The sequence below is a fragment of the Mastomys coucha genome, unplaced genomic scaffold (assembly GCF_008632895.1).
Source record: "Mastomys coucha isolate ucsf_1 unplaced genomic scaffold, UCSF_Mcou_1 pScaffold6, whole genome shotgun sequence".
NCBI lineage: Eukaryota > Metazoa > Chordata > Mammalia > Rodentia > Muridae > Mastomys > Mastomys coucha.
Genome location: NW_022196912.1, coordinates 40,348,286 through 40,367,675, shown reverse-complemented (window position 1 = coordinate 40,367,675; position 19,390 = coordinate 40,348,286). Strand labels below are relative to the sequence as shown.

At 47.4% G+C, this 19,390-nt stretch overlaps 1 protein-coding gene across 2 annotated transcripts; it reads right to left on the bottom strand.

Annotated features, from left to right (window-relative positions):
- Klf11 (Kruppel like factor 11) lies at positions 1-12,649 on the bottom strand. Of its 2 annotated transcripts, none has more exons than XM_031356712.1 (4): positions 12,413-12,649; positions 9,951-10,202; positions 7,607-8,540; positions 1-2,550 (listed from the first exon to the last, which is right to left on the bottom strand). In XM_031356712.1, the coding sequence occupies exons 1-4, from the start codon at positions 12,452-12,454 to the stop codon at positions 2,270-2,272; spliced, it is 1,509 nt and encodes a 502-aa protein (XP_031212572.1). In that variant the 5' UTR covers positions 12,455-12,649; the 3' UTR covers positions 1-2,269. The 2 variants fall into 2 exon arrangements, with proteins under 2 accessions (XP_031212572.1, XP_031212573.1); XM_031356713.1 differs by lacking the exon at positions 12,413-12,649 and adding an exon at positions 11,953-12,330.
- Between the last annotated feature and the right edge of the window lie 6,741 nt (positions 12,650-19,390).

Here is a 19,390-nt window from a genome sequence, read left to right as displayed (position 1 = left end):
TTGTCTGTGAACCAAGAGAGTTTTATAGGATTCAAAGAAAAAAAAAGTTACATTACATATATTCATTTAAATAAATCAAAGTCTGTTACATAAAAGGAAAGTAGTTAACATTTAAATTTATATTACTAAAACTACTGAAAGGCTCAACAAAGTAAAAAAAAAAAATCAAATCAAGAACTTCTCAAGCGATAAAGTGCACTGGGGTCATCACCACGCTGTGGGGAGTTGGGGAGGGCCCTCAAGGGAGCAGCCAACCCCGGGGGCTCTGGGGCTCAGGAGTCCTCTTCAGATAGGAGCTGTTTTCCAACTTAGTCTTTCAGTAGACAAATGTTGGGGGCTCTTTCAGAAAAGGGGTTTCTAAATCTAATTAGGAAATGGAAACCTAATGGTATTGCAACACGTCAGTCATTTAGAAACAATACTGGTCAGAGAACATTCTGTGATGAGCAACCAAATACCCACAGAAATGCCAGGACAGGGAACATCACTCTGCACGTCACAATGAAAAAAGACATCCAAATTAGATGCCATTTATCACTAACAGTGGCCAGTGTGGATGCTGATTTAAGACAGGTGGACAGGACCAGGGTGCTGGGACACATGTGAGCTATATACAGTTAGTTCTCCTGCATTCCATTATGTTGAAAGACAATAGCAAGACTGCCTGGAGAGCTGCCTGGGCAGTTCCTAAACATATGTACATACAGAACTCGGCTACCAAAGGCAGCTTCACAGGGATCAAGTAACATACAACGTATGACCACGGAACGATTATATAAGGCTCAAAAGACCTGAACACAAAAAAACCTCATTTTATCTAATTGTTTGCTATTTCAACCTTGCCATCATTTAATAAAGTTAAATGCCAATGATTAAAAGGCAAATACAAAACTTAATATATACCACACAAAAATATTCTCAGGCTGCCCTAACAGGGCAATATACCTGTTCTCACACTTACTGTATTGCCTGAGCTTCCCAAAATTTAACTAAAACCATTTTTTTTGTGGTCACCTGGATGCAGGACACATGCTCACGAGGCATAAAAGCAGTGCCCAAGATCTGTTTTCAGGCAAGCTACAAAATCCCCTTTCCAAGTCTTCTTGTTTGAACACAGTAATTTCCTTCACACACAATGACTGGAAAAGTAGTTGGGTGGCAGCCACTGCCATTTAGTGACACGTTTCTCAGTGGTTTGTCCATAGTAAGAGAAGCATCCGAACCCCAGAGGTGACTGCGCACAAAGGCCTTGCTTTGTGGAAGTCGCACTCTGGCGGAGAGTTTCACCACCCAATATACACGTTTCCTTTTCTCTGTGGGGTCACTCAATCTAGCATGCAGTACAAAACCACAACAGAAGCCAACGGGCAACATACAAAGTTTCTGCGTCTACATTCTTGGTTTTGGTGCTTAATACAGGCAGGACATGGGATCATTTGCTCTTAGCAGACAGATGGCCCAGGAGTCAACACTCCTCATTTGCCCCTGCTCAGCTGGCCAGCAGCCCAGGCAGACCTGGGCACACCCTCCACAGGGACATCAGACTCACATGATTAGTTCTACCCAACCACAATTTTAGTTCTGTGGGCTACAGGATCGATTGCTAGATTTTCCCATGAAACTGATACAAAGAAGCTAACTACAAAGTTTATTTTTCCCCTTTAAGAGTTCTTTATTCAACAAGTTCTGATCTAAAATATTCACTATAAAAGGTTGGTAACAAACTTGTTATTTCGTCTCTGACTAACTACCAGGCTTACTCTTAAGCAGGGTTATTAAAAAACTTTGTTATAAAACATGGAAAAGAAGGCTGTAAAATTTTCTATCCACAAACTGGTGATCTGAGCACAATATAAATATTTTTATAAAAAGTATAAAAATTAGTACCCTGTCACATTTCTACAAAATATGAATAGAAACGTATAAAAAAAATCCAGACTTTGTAAACTTTACTGCAGAAATATTTGTTTGAATGCTGGTGATTTAGAGCAAATTTTCTTCCATTTCCTTACAAAAGAGAGAGACAGACAGACAGAGACAGAGAGACACACGCAGAGAGACAGACGGAGACCGACAGAGTTCTGAAACTACAAAAGGTATCAAATAGGGTCCCAACCAGAAAAGTAAAATTGATATACTTCCATCAGAACCAGCTCCCCACTTCAACAGCACAGAGACCATGTTGATTTTTGGAGAGGAACACATGGGTTCCATTCCTGAAGAGGCTTTCGAAGAAGCCCACAGGTGACGGATGCCACAGAAGAACGCCTCAGCCAGAGGCTGGCAAGGGTTCAAGGATGCTCCCGGGGCTCTCTGCCAAGGTGATTCTGTTCAGTTTGCCCACCTCTGCCTGCCAGCCTGGGATCTTCTTGGTTGTCATGTGGCGACGAGCATGCTTTGTCAGGTGGTCACTCCGCATGAAGCGCCGGTCACACACAGGACACACAAACTTCTTCTCTCCAGTGTGAGTTCTGCGGTGGCGAGACAGTTCATCTGACCTTGCAAACTTTTTGTCACAGCCATCCCAGCTGCAGGTAAAAGGCTTCTCCCCTAGTGAAAGAACATATTAAAGTAAATGTGCACACTCAGCACTGTACTTAGAAGTCTACGAGCGCTGCCCACAGGTCTGTTCATCAAACATTAGAAGAGTAACACCTGTTGTTCTAGCACTGAGCGGCTCATAATGCAATGAGCCCCCATAATGCACTTCTTTCTACTCCATGATGGGATATGCCAGAGCCCACAGGTATCAAACTAGGCTAATCTCTCAAAAAATTAACATGTATAGATGTATGTGCTTCATGGAGACTCATTATGTAGCCTAGGCTGGTCTGGGACTTGGAATTTACTTAAGTGCTGAAGTTATAGGCATGGGCTACCATCCCTGGCATTTTAGAAGCATTTTAAAATTAAAAAAAAAAAAAGACAAATCAACTATTATACTTGGGGAAGACTTTTTTTGAGACAAGTTCTCACTATGTAGCCCTGGCTGGCCTGGAACTCCCTATGTAGACCAGGCAGACCTTAACCTCATAGAGATCTGTCTCTGCCTCCCAAGTGCTGGGATTAAAGGTGTATACCAACATCCTGGATGTTTTTCTCTTTGATAGGGTCTTGCTTAGTATAGCCCAGGCTGGCTGAGAACTTGAGAGATCTTCCTATTTCTGGAAAATGCTTTTTTTTTTTTTTTTTTTTTTTTTTGAGACAGGGTTTCATGAAGGCCAGGACAGTCTCCAACACTCTGTGTAGCAGGAAGGACACTGAAGTTCTGATTCTCCTAACTCTACCTCTGGGATTACAAGGGTGTACCACCTTCCTCAGTTTTACATGCTAGGGATGGAGCCTCGTACATGCTAGGTAGGTACTCTACCAACTGACTGTCATCCACAGATGTAGAGAAAAATTCTTTTTTTTTTTTTAAAGATTTTATTTCTTTATTATATGTAAGTACATTGTAGCTGTCACACACCAGAAGAGGGCATCTGATCTCATTACAGGTGGTTGTGAGCCACCACGTGGTTGCTGGGATTTGAACTCAGGACCTTCAGAAGAGCAATCGGTGCTCTTACCCGCTGAGCCATCTCAACAGCCCGAGAAAAATTCTTTTTTTTTTTTTGTTTTTTTGTTTTTTTGTTTTTTTGAGACAGGGTTTCTCTGTGTATCCCTGGCTGTCCTGGAACTCACTCTGTAGACCAGGCCGGCCTTGAACTCAGAAATCCGCCTGCCTCTGCCTCCCAAGTGCTGGGATTAAAGGTATGGGCCACCACCGCCCGGCCTTCTGTCCACATTTCTAATCACACTGACAAATAGGCTGCATTAGCTACTTTCCACAGTGCTAACAAAAGCAAGTTAAGGAAGTGTTCATTCGGGCTCAGTGTGAAGGCATAGATCCACCATGGCAGGAGAGTATGGTGGGCGGAGCTTGAGGCAGCTGGTCATACTTTGTCCATAGTCCAGAAGCAGAGAGAAATGAAATCTGGTGCTCAGCTTTCTTTTCTGCCCTTTATCCAACCCAGAATCGCAGTTAATGGGGGTCTTCCCGCTTTAGTTAACCTAACTAAACCTTCTCCCTCAAGGCCCAATTTTGTCTACTAGGTGATTCTAGATCCTGTCAAGCTGGCAATACTAACCACCAACACAAGTCAGTCATAACACGGCAAGGTTTGTATTCTATTTCTAATAGACACTTTCTTGTTAGAAAGGCTTGAGTGCCTATTGAGGCTCTAGAGCAAGTGCCTCAGAGCCAGTCTATTATCCTCCTAGAGTTACAGAGGTAATGAAGCCTTCAGGCAGGTAGATAATACACCCTCTTCAGCAAACTCCTGTTCCAGCCAGCACGGGACCAGGCCCTTCTCTGTATCCAGAAGTCTCCCTATCTGACTATGGCAATCATAGACTGCATGGATGAGGGATGACTTGATAGACAACTACGCACTGCCATGTGATCTGTCTCCGTGGATTTCCTATAGCAGGTTGCAAATGATAGGTCTGAAGAGACACCAATTCTTATAGATCTCAGAGTTGAACAGAAAATCCAGCAGCGAGGCTTCATATTCTGTGGATTCCAGAATCGTCCATGGCAAGCAAAGGTGGCTTATGAGGTTTGATTATGACTCTAAACTTCACACCTTGGAAATGTAATTCTGAAGTCATACATCACTGATACTTAAGAGGTAGTAGGATCACTGATCACTGACTAGGTCCTGAGCATCAGAATTATAGATTGACAGAGTTCCAGTAGTGGCCTTGTTATAAAAGCAAGCTCTCAGGCATACTAACCCTGTTACACTAGATGATATTCTCTGCCACACTGGGAAGATCTTACAGATAACTGAGTGACACATGCTTTTAGACTCACAGCTCCAGAGCCTGGAGCTTGGTGGCGTATTCTTTATCACGGTCTTAGCATCAGAACATCCAAAAGCAGATGCAGACAGCTGCCCTTCCTACCCCTGGTCCTGTAAGGTCATAGAATGCACAATGCTGCACAGAGAAGGCCAGCACATGATTTACAAAATTCCTTGTATTGAGCCAAAATGGTGTACCCATTTGCCTGGCCTTCATTTAAATATTGTTCTGGTTGAAAGAAGTACTTGAAACACAATCTGAAGGAAGCCCACCTGAAGTTTCCGTGCTTGGGAAGACTCCATGGAGGGCTGGAGAATGGCAAAAGCAGTGGTCTCCTCAGAGTCTCACACCTGTTTAAACTGAACTGAGAAGCACGGAAGGAACTGGCTTTATCTCAAGTTTTGTGGGTCTGTCAGTATTTCTACCTAGGGAAACTGAGTAAACACGGGAACCCTGTCACCTCTCCAAACCTGCAATCTGTGATCTGAGGTAAAGTTCATCTAGATAGACTAAGCAAAAAATGGGGGTTTACCACGCTAAAGAGTCCATGTGAGCATTACAGGGTTGCTCCTTCATCCCACACAGCTACCAGAACAACCTTGATAAAGGTGGCTGACCATCATTTATGAGTGACACCAGGAATTCGTATCCAGTTTAGATAAGTAATGATAAAACAAGGGGGATGAGCTCCATGATTTAGGGGGCTCGCTGCTCTTGCAGCACATACACAGCAGACCCTAGGACTCACAGTGGCAGTTTACAATCATCTGTAACCCCAGCTCCAGGGGTCAGATCCACAGGCTGCTGCGTTCACATGCACATACCCACACACAGAAACATAATGGGTGTGGTGGCATACCCCTTTATTCTCAGCACTCAGGAGGCAGAGGCAAGTAGATTTCTGAATTCAAGGCTAGCCTGGTGTATAGTGCAAGTTCCAGGATGGCCAAGGCTGTACAGAAAAAAACCACTATCTTAAAAAACCAAAACCAAAATAGTAGTAGTAGGAGGAGGAGTGATAATGATAATAATAATAATAAAAAATTTTTAAAAATTCTAAAATTGTAAAAACAAAGCATAAATGAAGAAACAAAGGAAATGGTGGTGAGACATAATAGCCTGCAGGGTCACAGAGGATGGATATCAACAAACACTCAACTGATGTGGGGCAGGCCCTGAAAGGATCAATAGGCAGAGACTGGAGAGGGCTGAGGCTGATGTGTGGAAACAGGCAGATAGGTAAGAACAAAAGAGCCTGTGCTTGCTCTGACAAGGAGACAAGTCCAGGACGACAACTGTAAGGTCCAAACCCTAAAGCCGACCTCGGCTCCAGCATACGAAGGGACAACTCTTTCTGGAATGTCTGCATACCAGACTACACACTGTGCTGAAGTGGAATCTGCCATGGCCAGAGTACCCTGTGCTAATTAGAAGCCAGCCTATATCATCAACCTATTTTGAAATAAAAAAAACTACAGCAGGAACTCTCTCCAGGCCTTTCCTGTATCATAGTCCTCCATCCAGGCATCCTAATGGGGCTAAGGAGTGATATTTCCAGGCCTTTCCTGTATCATAGTCCTTGATCCAGGCATCCTAATGGGGCCAAGGGGCGATGTTTCAGGGTTGAGTTTAGGAAGCATGCTTTCCTGCAGACGTCTCATCTATACATGTGCTCACATGTAAATATGTGATTCTCTAAAGTCAGGTTTAGCAACAAGACTAGACTTTGTAACCACGGGACCATTAAAAAATGCCAACACATCACATCAACTCAGGGCATCTAAGAAACACTTGTTCTACTCTACCAAGTGATTCCTGCCAGGTGGTGCTCAGTGTCCCTGCTGGGCAGCATGGCGGCCACCAGCTCATGAAGCTGTTTGAGTGTAAAACATCAACTAATGAGAATGTGCAATGCAATTCTCAAACCACCCCTTTCAAGTGCACATGGCTAGTGGCTATCCTAATGGCCAAAGAATGCTTAAAAAAGAAACTCAGGAGGCTATTACAACTTCTTGTGTGACCTCTTAACCTAAAACTCTATAGTCTCAAAAGCAAAACCAAACAGAAAAGAAAAATAAAAACCAAAACCCTATACTCTTACAACACTCTACAGTATGAACTTTGATGGTATGAACACACCTTTAAGTCACACTGATGTTTTCACTGATGCCTTCTGTGGAGTACCCCGAAGCCATCACAAGCCCCAATTTTCTCCTCTGGCAGGTACCTGCCTCTCTTCAAGGAGGCTCAGGGAGCTTTCCTCCTTTGAGCTGTGCTCCCACCACACCAGGCACCCCATTGTAGAAAGAATATCTTCTGTCTATATGGATGTGGCACTTGTCAATAATAAATCTGATGGCCTACGGCTTAGGCAGAAAATAGGAACTGGGACATCTGGGAAGAGAGAGAATTCTGGGATAGAGCCAGGTGGGAGATTCACCTGGGAAGATCTACTCTATTCTCCAGTCATTAGGGAAGCCACTTCCCATGCACTTGAAATGAGCTGGTTTCACTGAGAACTGAACTATACATTCTCCTTAGTTGAAGTAGATATGGTACTTGGGCACAGGTAACCAGCCATGTGGCAGAATGCAGGTTAAAATAATTGGGTTAGCTAAGTTATGATCTAGTTAGTCAGAGTAGAGCTTAGCTGTATGGCCAAAGTATTTGTAAATATATTTTGAGTCTTGAGTCTTAGTTCTGGGAGTATGGGGCTGAGAGGAAGAACTGGACTTAACTTCTACACCCTACCACTTACCTGTGTGAGTGCGAAGATGAGCTTTAAGGTGGGAACTTTTGAAGTACGTCTTCCGGCAGCCTGGGAAACTGCAAACATAGTTCCTCCTTCGGGAAAAGTCTACCTGAGGGGCACAGTTCTGGCTGGAGGCAACGAACACTGGTGCAGGGGCAAGGGGCAGCAGCTTGGTATTTCCAATGGCCATGACACTGGATGGACAGGCAGCAGGCTGGGGGAAGGTGCTCTGTGGCAAGACCAGCATTACAGTTCCCTGAGGCACAGGCGAGCCCATGAACACAGGCTGAAACATTGAAGCAGCTTGGGGTAGGATGGGCTTGATAGTCCCTGCAGGCAACTGGGTAGGAGGCTTCAAAAAAGCTGAGAACATGCCATTCTGTCCGGCCACAGGGATCATCTGACAAAGGACAGGGGGACTGGAGACAGGGACAGAGATAAGAGGGGTGGTTCTCCTTGACAAGTCACTTTCAGGATTCTTTGGTACGCAGGTCTGAACAGCAGCGGGCCATCCTGTCTGTTGGCCTTTGTCGGTGGGGAACGGGCCACCAGACTTGTGCAAGCAAGGCTGACAGGAAACCAAGTTAGTAATGAGTAAGCCATCTGCCAGGCGTGTGTCCTGCAAGGCTTCAAGGTGGTCCAGCAACCGGTCCTGTCCTTCTCTGCTGTCAGATGCTTGCTGCTCTTGAGTGGGGCCAGTTGGAAAGCACGTAGGAGCAGGGCTCTCCCCAGTGTGACGGATCACACTCGTCATCACAGCCCTGCAGGAGGCCCCAGAGGCTGGCTCCAGTGGTTCCCTCTTGCTCAGTGTTCTGGGGCCCTCAGTAGGGGGTGGGGGAAGGGCGGTGACCATGCATCCTTTGGAGCTCATCACTTGGGAAGGAACAGGGGTCCCTGTTGACAACTCCATGAGCTCTGGGCTCTGAGGAGGAGTTATACACTTTTTAAAATAAACAGGGAAAGAAAGAAAAGCACCACATCAAAGGTTGTTTTAGTCAAAAGAGTTGCAAGGAAAGTATCTGACTGCACTGCTCCCACAGCCTGTGAGGGGACTGCACGGACTGACCCAAGGGATCTCTGGGGACTCTGCTTCCTGCTTCTCCCATAGGGACTGTCCCTTCCCAACCATGCATATGTCTTGTTGGAAGGAAGGGTGGTGTCTACCTTAGGTCATACAGAGCTACTCAAATAAGCAATTTAACTAGAAGGACTTCAAGAAAACAAATTCACACTTTAAAATAAAAGCTCATCATGACGTGTCAGTTCTTAAACTAAAGAAACACTGGTTCTCCTGAACCGAGCCTCTCTGTGCTGGCTCCTGACAGTTCCTCGGCCATCTCACAAAAGCCCAAGCCTGAAAGCCTGGCGGCTGCTGTGATCTAGCCTGGATTTCCTCCAGTCCTCACCACCATCCTCCCCTCCAGTTCTGCCTTCCACACACTTCTCCAGTACAAGTCTCTAGCCCAGGGAGTCGGCTCTCAGCTTTACTACTGCTAGCAATCTACGATCTGACTTCTCCAACCAGGAAGCATTTTCACTATGTTGTAAGTTAAAACCTAAAAATAAAATACTGATTTGCCAACTCCAAATTACACTAGTTGGCTGTCATGAGAAGGCAGGGGTGACATGTCTCCACTAAGCTAAAGGCTGTCTGATGTCCGAGTACATGCATTCTTGTTTCCCACAAATCCTCATCCTAGTCTGGGACAACTCAAGACCCTACCTTAAGAATCTCAGAAAAGGCCGGGCGGTGGTGGCGCACGCCTTTAATCCCAGCACTTGGGAGGCAGAGCCAGCCTGGTCTACAGAGTGAGTTCCAGGACAGCCAGGGCTACACAGAGAAACCCTGTCTCGAAAAAAACAAACAAACAAAAAAAAACAAACAAAAAAAAACAAACAAAAAAAAAGAATTTCAGGAAAGCCAGGCAGTGGTGGCACACACCTTTAATCCCAGCACTTGGGAGGCAGAGGCAGGCGGATTTCTGTAGTTTGAAGCCAGCCTGGTCTACAGAGTGAGTTCCAGGACAGCCAGGGCTACACAGAGAAACTCTGTCTCAAAACAAACAAACAAACAAACAAACAAACAGAGACTCTGAGGAAAGCTGGCATAATACACCTTTCTGCGACCACACATAGGCTTTGTCCCTGAGCATCTGTCAGCAAGTTATGACCCACTACAGAAAACACTTTTAAGACAGGAGTTTTCCCACTTTGGCATTCATACAAAAGGAGTATAGGCAACTTCCTGGCCAGCATCATTTGTTAATCTCCTTACAAGTTCTTCAGCACATTTTACCTAAGCTGTTCTAGGCACTTCACAAAAATGCTTCTCTCCCCCACCTCCTCTTACCAGAGTTGAAAAAGAATGGAAGTCCTTTGGTAGATCAGGCGCAGCTGTGTCCATAAGCACAGCAGTGGTGACGTCACCAGAATCAGAGACAGGCGTGAGGGGTCTTATCTGGGACCTTTGACCCCAAGAACTCATGCAGACAAGAGCTTCCACAGCTTCAATGTCCGTCTGCTCCAGGACACTGCACGTGGACCTCTCGCTGTCATGTCGCTTCCTCTCCAGGATCGACTCACAGAGGTCCATGATGTCAGCCTAAAGGCGGCACAACACAGTAGCTTCTTAGTTCAGGAGAATGAAGGGATGGCAACCCTGACCACAGGCATGTGCAGCACCCCTAACAAAGCAACAGACTCTGTCTTGGAGTAAAAAGACCCAAATGGGACTCTCAACACAACTTTGCTTTCAAGCTCTGAAGACTGGGCATAGTTGAAAAGCAGTTTCCACAAAAAACAAAAAAACCCTGATTTTGTTTTGTTTTGTTTTGGTTTGGTTTTTCCAAGACACTCTGTATAGCCCTGGCTGTCCTGGAACTCACATTGTAGACCAGGCTGCCCTCCAACTCAGAAATTCGCCTGCCTCTGCCTCCTCCCAAGTGCTGGATTAAAGGCGTGCGCCACCACTGCCTGGCTAAAACCCTGCTTTTTAAAAAGGTTTCAAGGTTGGGCTATCACTCAATAGTTTAATGCCTGACTACCTCATGCATGACCCCGAATTCAATCCCCATGGCTATAAAATAAACAAAACAGGTTACTAACTTCAAGCTTCTCTTGGCTAAATGATGAAGGCTAACTCTAGAGGTATACACCAAAGTGGCTAGTAGAAAGATGTCATGGGAAATATAAACAGACAAAGCAGCAAATGACACCAGTCAGTCAGTTAGTTGGTGGGTGAGATCTTCTCACTCAAAAGGACCAGAGTTGTGTCCCCAGGAAAGGAAGGATTACCCCAAGCTTAACTTCCCAGTGGCTGAACCGAGGTTCCATGCAAGCACAGTCCTCAATGACTGCCTGCTTCCTCAGCAAACTCAGAAACATTAAGTCACTTGTTACTACTGAGAACCAGGAGGAGGCCAGGTGAAAGGAAGAGCATGAGAGAAGCTCAACCACAATCCAGGACAGGCATCTCCTCCTGTATACACACCATGTCACCTTTACACCCAGGAGTCAGGAGGAAGGGACTGGAACCTATCCTTTCCAAAAGAGAAACTTAAACCTACAGACACATATTTCCATACATATTCTCTGAGCTTGGAAACTTCCTGTCTGTCCAGATTCCTTCAGTGAACAGGTGAAGACACTACCTTTGCAAAGGGGCTTAGCCAGCATCATGGGGGCCAGACGACCTCCTGGGAGATATTTTGATTTTGATCCATCAAGGGGAATGTGCAGCCTCAGGCTATGAAAGGATACATACGTATGTAGGGTCCCTTGAGTTCACGTACTGCTGTGTTCTTGACAGAAACCTGATCGGTACCACTTCTCTGCCCCCCCCACTACATTTCTGTCAGGTTTGTTGCTCTGCACCCTACCTGACCTTCTGACAGAGGTCCCTGCCATGACTTCACTAACTCCCTAGGCCCAAGCTTTACACTATTGCCAAGTTCCATTACCACACCCCTTCTCACTTAGACCCCACCCCCCTGCCCAGCTCTACTCTTACAAGCCCACTAAGCTTGGCTGACACACCTCCTTGAACCCACACTCTTGCATACCCGCCTACCTAGAGACACTATTGCCTTGCTCCTGCTCATTCCATCATAACCCCCTCCAGGTACTCTGGCCACACCACCCTCCTCAGACACCTCTAGCTTGGCCCTACCCACGGCCCCTCCCCCTACACTCCCACCAGATGCTCTCACTTTGACTCCCTCCCTTTGGCTTAGCCTCTGCCCCGCCCCTAAATAAACTCCCACCAGCTCTCACTAAGTACTCTCACATCGGCCCCACCCCACGGTTCCACCAGAGGCTCTCACCACGCTCTCTAGCTTCGGCTCCGCCCTTACCCCTCAGAAACTACTAGCAGGTGCTTTCACCGTGCCCTTCGCTTGGGTCCCATCTAGCTCCCCATTATCTCCTCCAAGCGCTCTTGCCCACGCCCTTGCTTTGGCCCCGCCCACACACTACTAGACGCCACAGCCACGCCCCTCGTGCCGCACCCCTGCTTTGACTCCGCCCCTGGCCCGCCCCCAAGTTCCCGCCAGCCGCGCCCACATCCAACAGCGGTCCTCCTCTGGATTCGGGTGACGTCATGGCTGGAAATAGCCGCGCCGGGCGGGGCCGCAGCGGACCAGAGACAAAGCTGAAGGCTGGCTGCCGCGCTAACACACCCCCTTCCCCACCCTGACCCGCCGAGCCTCCCGGTCCCGGCCCCGACCAGAGCACAGCTGCAGCCCCCACCGCAGCAAGAAGTCGCCATCCCTCCCGCGTCCCCCGTCTCGCCCCGAGCTCAACCCCGTCACTTACCGCGCGCGCGTCGCCCGCGCCGGTGGAGCCCGGCGAGTGCATGGTGCCGTACGGCCTGAAGGCAGCAATGCTGCGAGGCTGGAGCTCTGCGTGCGGCGGAGGCTGCACGTGTGCGGCGGGCGGCGGTGTCCCGAGCGTCTGTTCCCGGCGCGCACCTCCGCCCTCCTTGCCGCGCGGCTCTGCCTCCGCGCGGCCCGGGAGGCGCGGGAGGGGCGGGACGCCGCGGAGGGAGCGGCCTTGGGCGGGGCGCGCGGGCAAACCAAAATACACCGCTCCCTGCCGGGGGCGTGCCCTCTGCCGCCAGCCAATCGGCGCCAGGCCGGCAAGAAGCGGGCCAATGGGCGCCGCGGGGGGGCGCGTGATCGGAGCCTGGCTGCGGCGTGATCCGGCGGGGCGGGCGGCGGCACGTGTTTTGGTCCGGGCTAGAGGCGGGGCGTGAGGCCTGGAAAGTAGGGGAAAGGTCCCGGCGGCGGCGCGGCGGCGTGGCGGCAGTCGACCGCAGTAAGGTCCCCTCCTGCCGCCGGGGCTGCTCGCAGAGGTCGCGCGCTGGCCCCACGCAGTGGACAGAGCTGGTAGGCGGGACCCACAGGGACGGCCTCACCCTGTCTCTAATTACTTTTAAGCTGTCGCTGGCTTCTAGGACCGCACCTCTGCCCAGGAAGAGGCTTGAAAGCTGCTTGTGTTTAAGGACAACATCCGCTTCTTTCCTGCGTGGCGCCAGATCAAAAGCTCATACTACTCTAATCTGCTATCTGCTACGAAAGGACTACAGCCGTGTAGTCAGCCACCTGATGTGTACCTAATGAGGCCTGTGCATCCTCCCCTGTGGCCAAACAAAGGCCACCCATTTGGGGAGTCCTCAGGCCTACGTGAGAGCTGACCCAAATCCCGAGTACCCATTTTTCCCCTTGGGTTTTTGTTTGTTTGTTTTTCTCTCTCTCTCTCTTTTTTTTTTTTTTGGTTTTTCGAGACAGGGTTTCTGTGTAGCCCTGGCTGTCCTGGAGCTCACTCCGTAGACCAGGCTGGCCTGGAACTCAGAAATCTGCCTACCTCTGCCTCCCAAGTGCTGGGATTAAAGGTGTGCGCCACCACCGCCCGGCTTTGTTTTGTTTTCAAGAGAGGGTTTTTCTGTATAGTCCTAGCTGTCCTGGAACTCACTCTGTAGACCAGACTGGCCTCGAACTCAGAAATCCGCCTGTCTCTGCCTCCCAAGTGCTGGGATTAAAGGCGTGCACCATCACTGCCTGCTTTCCTTGGGTCTTTAGGTTTGGTTATTCATGCACACTCATCACAAGTCTTGGAGAGCAGAGGTCATGCATGCAGCAATAAGACACCCTTCTACTAGTCCCCCTACGCCTCACTGCAAAGCCTTGAAACCCGTGGAGGTATGGGAAAGATCATAGCTGATCTGAGTGGACAGGAGCTGGGCATTATGCCACCTATTTTTATCAGACAGGTGAGCAAGCAGGCAGGCAGGCAGGCAGGCAGAGAGCCCTGTTCTTAAACTGGTAAGGCCTAAGGACTATAGCAATCTTGGATTCCTCACAGTTTCACACTGTCTTGACAGTGGGATTAAGTGGACCAAAGAGGGAGTTTGTTGAAAGTAACAGTAGGAGTGTTTAAAGGTGAATTCACATGTCTAACTACTGGGGCATTTAACACATGTGGAGTTAGTCTTCCACTCGGGCCTATTTAAATTATTTTTGCTTCATTCCCCCATTACATTTCTGACTCCCCGTGTTCACCCTTACCTATATTGCCTCTGCCCATTCCAACATCCCAAGGCATCTTCTGAGCTCCTGCTCTTCAGCTCTCTCCTGTTCTCTCCCACATATGGTTTTATAGCTTGTTTGTTGGGGAATAATCTTGAGTAATATGTTAATAGTATTTGCAGAGGGGACCTTTGGAGGGTGATTGGGATTAAAGAAGGTTATGAGGTCTTAAAATACGAGAGACCAACTAGCTTGCTCACTCTCCCCAACCACATGACACTCTACTGTGTCAGAATCCAGCAGGAAGACCCCCCCCCACACACACACACACACATCAGAGGGTGAGCAGAGCGAGTCTTCCTGGATTGCAGAACAATGAGCAGAATGAACTTTTTACACAGGAAGTAGAGGTGTGTGGCTCAGTGAGTAAAGAGCTTGCATCAAGAAGACCTGAGGGACTCCAGAACCCATATAAAAAGCTAGGCATGGTGGTGCACGCTTGTAATCCCAGCACTGGGAAAGTACAGACAGGCAAAAAACCCTGGACTTCACTGGTCAGTCAGTTTGGCCAAGTCAGGATCCCTACACCCAATCCTAATGAGACACTCCATCTTAAACAAATCCGTCAAAACCAGGGTGGGTGGCTCCTAAGAAATGAAACCGGAGGGTAACATCTAGTCTACACACACACACACACACACACACACACACACACACACACACACACACACACACGCTGTATATAAACTTCCTGATCTCAGACGTGTTGTTATAACACAAAAATAAGACAAGTGTCAAGGGCTCCTCCAGGACACCTGTCCCATCAACTGCTGTCTCCAGGGCTCAGCGTTTGCTGTGACATTACTGGCACATCTCCCTTGGGCAGCCTGTCCCAGCATTCCTATGGACTCAGGCTGACCTAACTCCCTCACTGCTGTCTCTACCTTACCTCCTCACACACCCCACATGCTCTGCAGTGTTTGTGTTTCTTTGTGCACTATCTGTCTCTTCTGGGATGGGGTGTGTGGCTGATGTATCCATGTCAGCTCACAGTAACTGTTGACTTAAGGAGTCAATATCAAACCAGCCCTGTCACCCCTGCTGGCATCTGAATGGAGCACCTCACAGGTACCTCTCTCTCTCTTCCAGCATTCTTGGGAGTGAACTTGTGTTTACCCCAGTTTTATGTCCTCACTCAAGCAGGGTGCCCCTGGACATCCTGCCTCTTGATCCAGTAACATGGCTCACCTTCAGCTCCTCCTTTTCCTGTGTTTGTTCTCTCACCAATGACATCACTGTTTCTTCTAAAATATTGCTCCAACTGTTCTCATCACTCACTCCTCCCCTTGCCCAGGCTGCTACACAGACATACCTGAACGATTGTCACCTTTTCCCAGCAAAACTTCCTACCTCCAGGCTGTCACTCTGTCATCTGCCTCTTACCACCGGAAGGATTTTCCAAAAGTGGACAATGTACCAGACCCATACTCAAAACCTCTGAACACTCAAACTTACCCAGGACTCTTCTGGACCTGACTCCAATGCACAGGAACCCCATCTTTCTCCACTGCTTCCCAATTGCTCCCACCCCCATTTCCATCCAGAATCCTAGGGCCTGCTCTTGCTTTCCAGATGTTACTTTTGGCTGGAGAGAAGCAGTAGCCTGCTTTCTCTGAGTTTGCAGTATGGCTCCCTGGCAACTGCTCAGTTCAAGCCCATGTGCTTGGGCTTTGGATCCAAGCCACTTCTCTGGCAGTGTGACCTGGCCTAATACCTGCTGTCTGCCTTCTTCATTCTTACAGGATATAAGGCAATGGCTTTCCTGAAACCTGGAACTTCTTTCACTTTAGACTGTGTTTCCTGGACAGAGGGGTACCTGGGAACATGCGACTCTTTAAGGCACAAGCTCCAAACCTGCCCATATCTAGCCCATCTTCCAGACAGCCAAGCAGTCTTCTGTTGCTGCCAGGCTCCTGACCTTACTCATATTCAAGAAGATATTGATCTTTTTATAAGCTAAACGACTTCATAAGACCCCTGACACCTAATGCTCAGAGACAGCATAATCCAGCAGGTAGGACTGGACATAGCTATAGATAAGAGCTTTGGAAAGAGCTGTGTGCCTCAGGCCAGAAAGCTCAACCCCTGTATGTGCTTGCAGTCTATATGTGTACATGTTGTCCTGCAGACAAGATTGCATTCTATGAACCTTCTAAGCCTGCCTGTTGACCTCACATGATGTCTTGGAGGTTATTGCACACTAGTCCATACAAATCAGCCTTGTTCTTGGTAATGGTTAAATAACAGGCCATTATGGATGTGTTATGAATTGTTTAACACTTATGGTTGAATAATCAGGACATCTAGATTGCTTGTCACTTCCCAATATATCCTGCTGGTTCACTGTTTGTCCACATGCAAAGAGAGCTACAGGATCAGTTAGCAGCATGGAAATTGCTGGGATTAACTGCTTTGTGGGGGTCTCTTGTCTTCCCTCTTCTCTTTCTCTCCCCTCTCCACTGGCCCTCTCTGGATTTTACTAAAGCATAGCATAGTTACAGGAAAACACAAATGATATGCACAGCTCAGTGAGTCTTCAAAGAATGAACTCACTGTGCCACCAACAGCCAGAAAAAGAAACAGTATTTCCAGAAGCTGGAAGCCCCTGAGTTTCCTCAAACCACCATTTCATCCTTCCTCACCCCATGACCAGCATAGTTTTTTTTTTTTTTTTTGGATTTATTTATTTGTTTTATGTGTATGAGTACACTGCAGCTGTACAGATGGCCGTGAGCCATCATATGGCTGCTGGAAATTGAACTCAGGACCTCTGCTTGCTCCGGACACCCCCACACACACACACTTGTTCCGGTGTAATACACTGTAGCTGTCTTCAGACACACTAGAAGAGGGCATCAGGTCTCATTACAGGTGGTGGTTGTGAGCCACCATGTGGTTGCTGGGATCCAAACTCAGCAGTCAGTGTTCTTACCCGCTGAGCCATCAGCCCCAGCATAAGCATAATCCTTATTATGGCCTCTATGAGCATTGATTGTGTGTGTGTGTGTGTGTGTGTGTGTGTGTGTTTTGAAACCTTTACAAGGAGAATTTACGGCATGTGAAATTTGGGGTCTGGCTTCCTGCACTTGATATGCTGTTACATAGAGTTGGGTTTTGTATGTGTATGTATGCAGATTTGTTTGTAGATGTTTGTGGGTGTGCATGCATCAGTGTGCATGCATTGGAGACTGGATGTCAACTTGGGGTGTTGTGCCTCAGGAGCCATCTGCCTTGTCTTTTGAGACAAGTTCTCTCACTGGGACCTGGGACTGGACAATTAGATGAGATTGGCTAGCCAGCAAGCCCCCAGGAATAGCCTTTTCCTTAGTGCTGGGACTACAAGTGTGTGCTGGCTTTTTACTGGGCAGCAAAACTGTTCTGACTGAGCTGTCTTCCCAGGCCCTGTGTTTATTTCGTCTAGAAATCCTTATTGCTATAGTGTAGACCTTAGGATTGTTTCCAGTCTGATGTTATTAGGAATAAAACTGCTATAGAAGTCCTGATCATGTGCATGCATTTTTCTTTTCTTTTCCTTTTGAGACAGGGCCTTGCTATATAATCTGAGCTAGTTTTGAATTCATGACAATCTGCCTGCCCTAGCCTCAAACTTAATCAAGATTCTCTGACTCTTTGAAGACAGACTATATTGAGATTATAAGTGTACACAACCATAAATTACTTTATACAATCATTTAACCCAGAAAGCTATTATCAAATTCCCCTATTTTATGTTGTTCTGACCATTTACCCCCTCTGGTCACTATAAAGCCAGATCCCCATTGTGTGTACACGTGTGCACAAAAATGCATGTGTGTGTGCAGAGGCTAGTAAAATCAGTGTTGAGTGTTTTTGTCATTAGTTCTCCACCTTATTTTTTGAGACAATGTGTCTCATTGAATGTGGAGGTCACCAACTGCTGACCACTGAACTGGAGGGATTCCGCATCTCTCTGCCTTGCTAGTACTGGAATTACAAGTACATGGCCAGGCCTGGGGTTTTTGTTGTTCTTTGGTTTTTTTTGCTATTTCCTTGGTTATAGGGATCTGGACTGAGGGTCTCCTGTGCATAGAAGGCACTTTGCTGACTGAGAAATCTCCCTAGCATCTAGCTTCCCATTTCCTTAGTATTTTAAGTAAGGCTGTGGCTTCTTGAATTTCTTCTCTCCTCCTCTCCTCTCCTCCCACTTCCCCTCTCCTCTCCTTCCTTCCCCACCCTTTCACATTTAGAGCCCAAGCTGGCCTCAAGCATATGGATCCTCCTGCCTCTGCCTCCATAGAGCTGGGATTACAGTTATGTGTTACCCATACCCAGCTATTTAATGGGTTTCTACCTACACACTTTTACTAAGTTAACAGAAAAAAAAAAAAAAAAACAGAATCCAGAAAGCTCATGGAATTTCTTTGATGTCTGCCTCTAACTTTTCCCCTATTATTGACAAGCCACCTTGATTTTCAGTGGTTGTTGAAGGAGGTTTGAACTGCCAGAGTAGAAACTTGAGCACATTTATATGCTGTAGGGAAGGAGTCTGGAAAGCAAAGGAAATGATGTAGACATGACCAGCCCTTGGTGGGATTTGGTAGAAGCTAGTAATAGGGAGCTGATCCTGGGCAGGAGGAAGGGCCTGCTTCATAGGGGCTACCGTGGGACCACGGATGCCAGAAAGAAGGTGGCTGGGAGCTACAGGAAGGTGGAACAGAGAGATTGGGGTATTCCTTGGGGCTTCATCATCCAAATTATCTACAAAGAACAGCTACCTGCGGAGGAGAGGTGTCCTGGTAAGATCCACATTTGATTAGATAGGAAAGGGTGGAAACTAACCACCGACAGGGAAAGGTAGCAAGATTGGCTGTTCCCTCCACCAAGAACCCAGTGAGGATGTTCAAGCAACCAAACTGGACACAATGGGTGGGTCCTAGTGTTACCAGTGCTGGGTCACCTTGAGTGAGTTCTGGGCTAACTGGAGTTGGATTAGCCTTAGGTTTCTTTCTTTGTTGTTTGTTTGTTTGGCTTGTTTTGTTTTGTTTTATTTTCAGAACAGTCTCACTGTGTAGTCCTGGCTGTCCTGGAACTCACTATGTAGATTAGGCTGACCTTGAACTCCTCACATAGATTTTTTTTGTTTGTTTTTTGTTTTCAGTTTTGTTTGTTTGTTTGTTTGTTTGTTTTTTGAGACAGGGTTTCTCTGTATAGCCCTGGCTATCCTGGA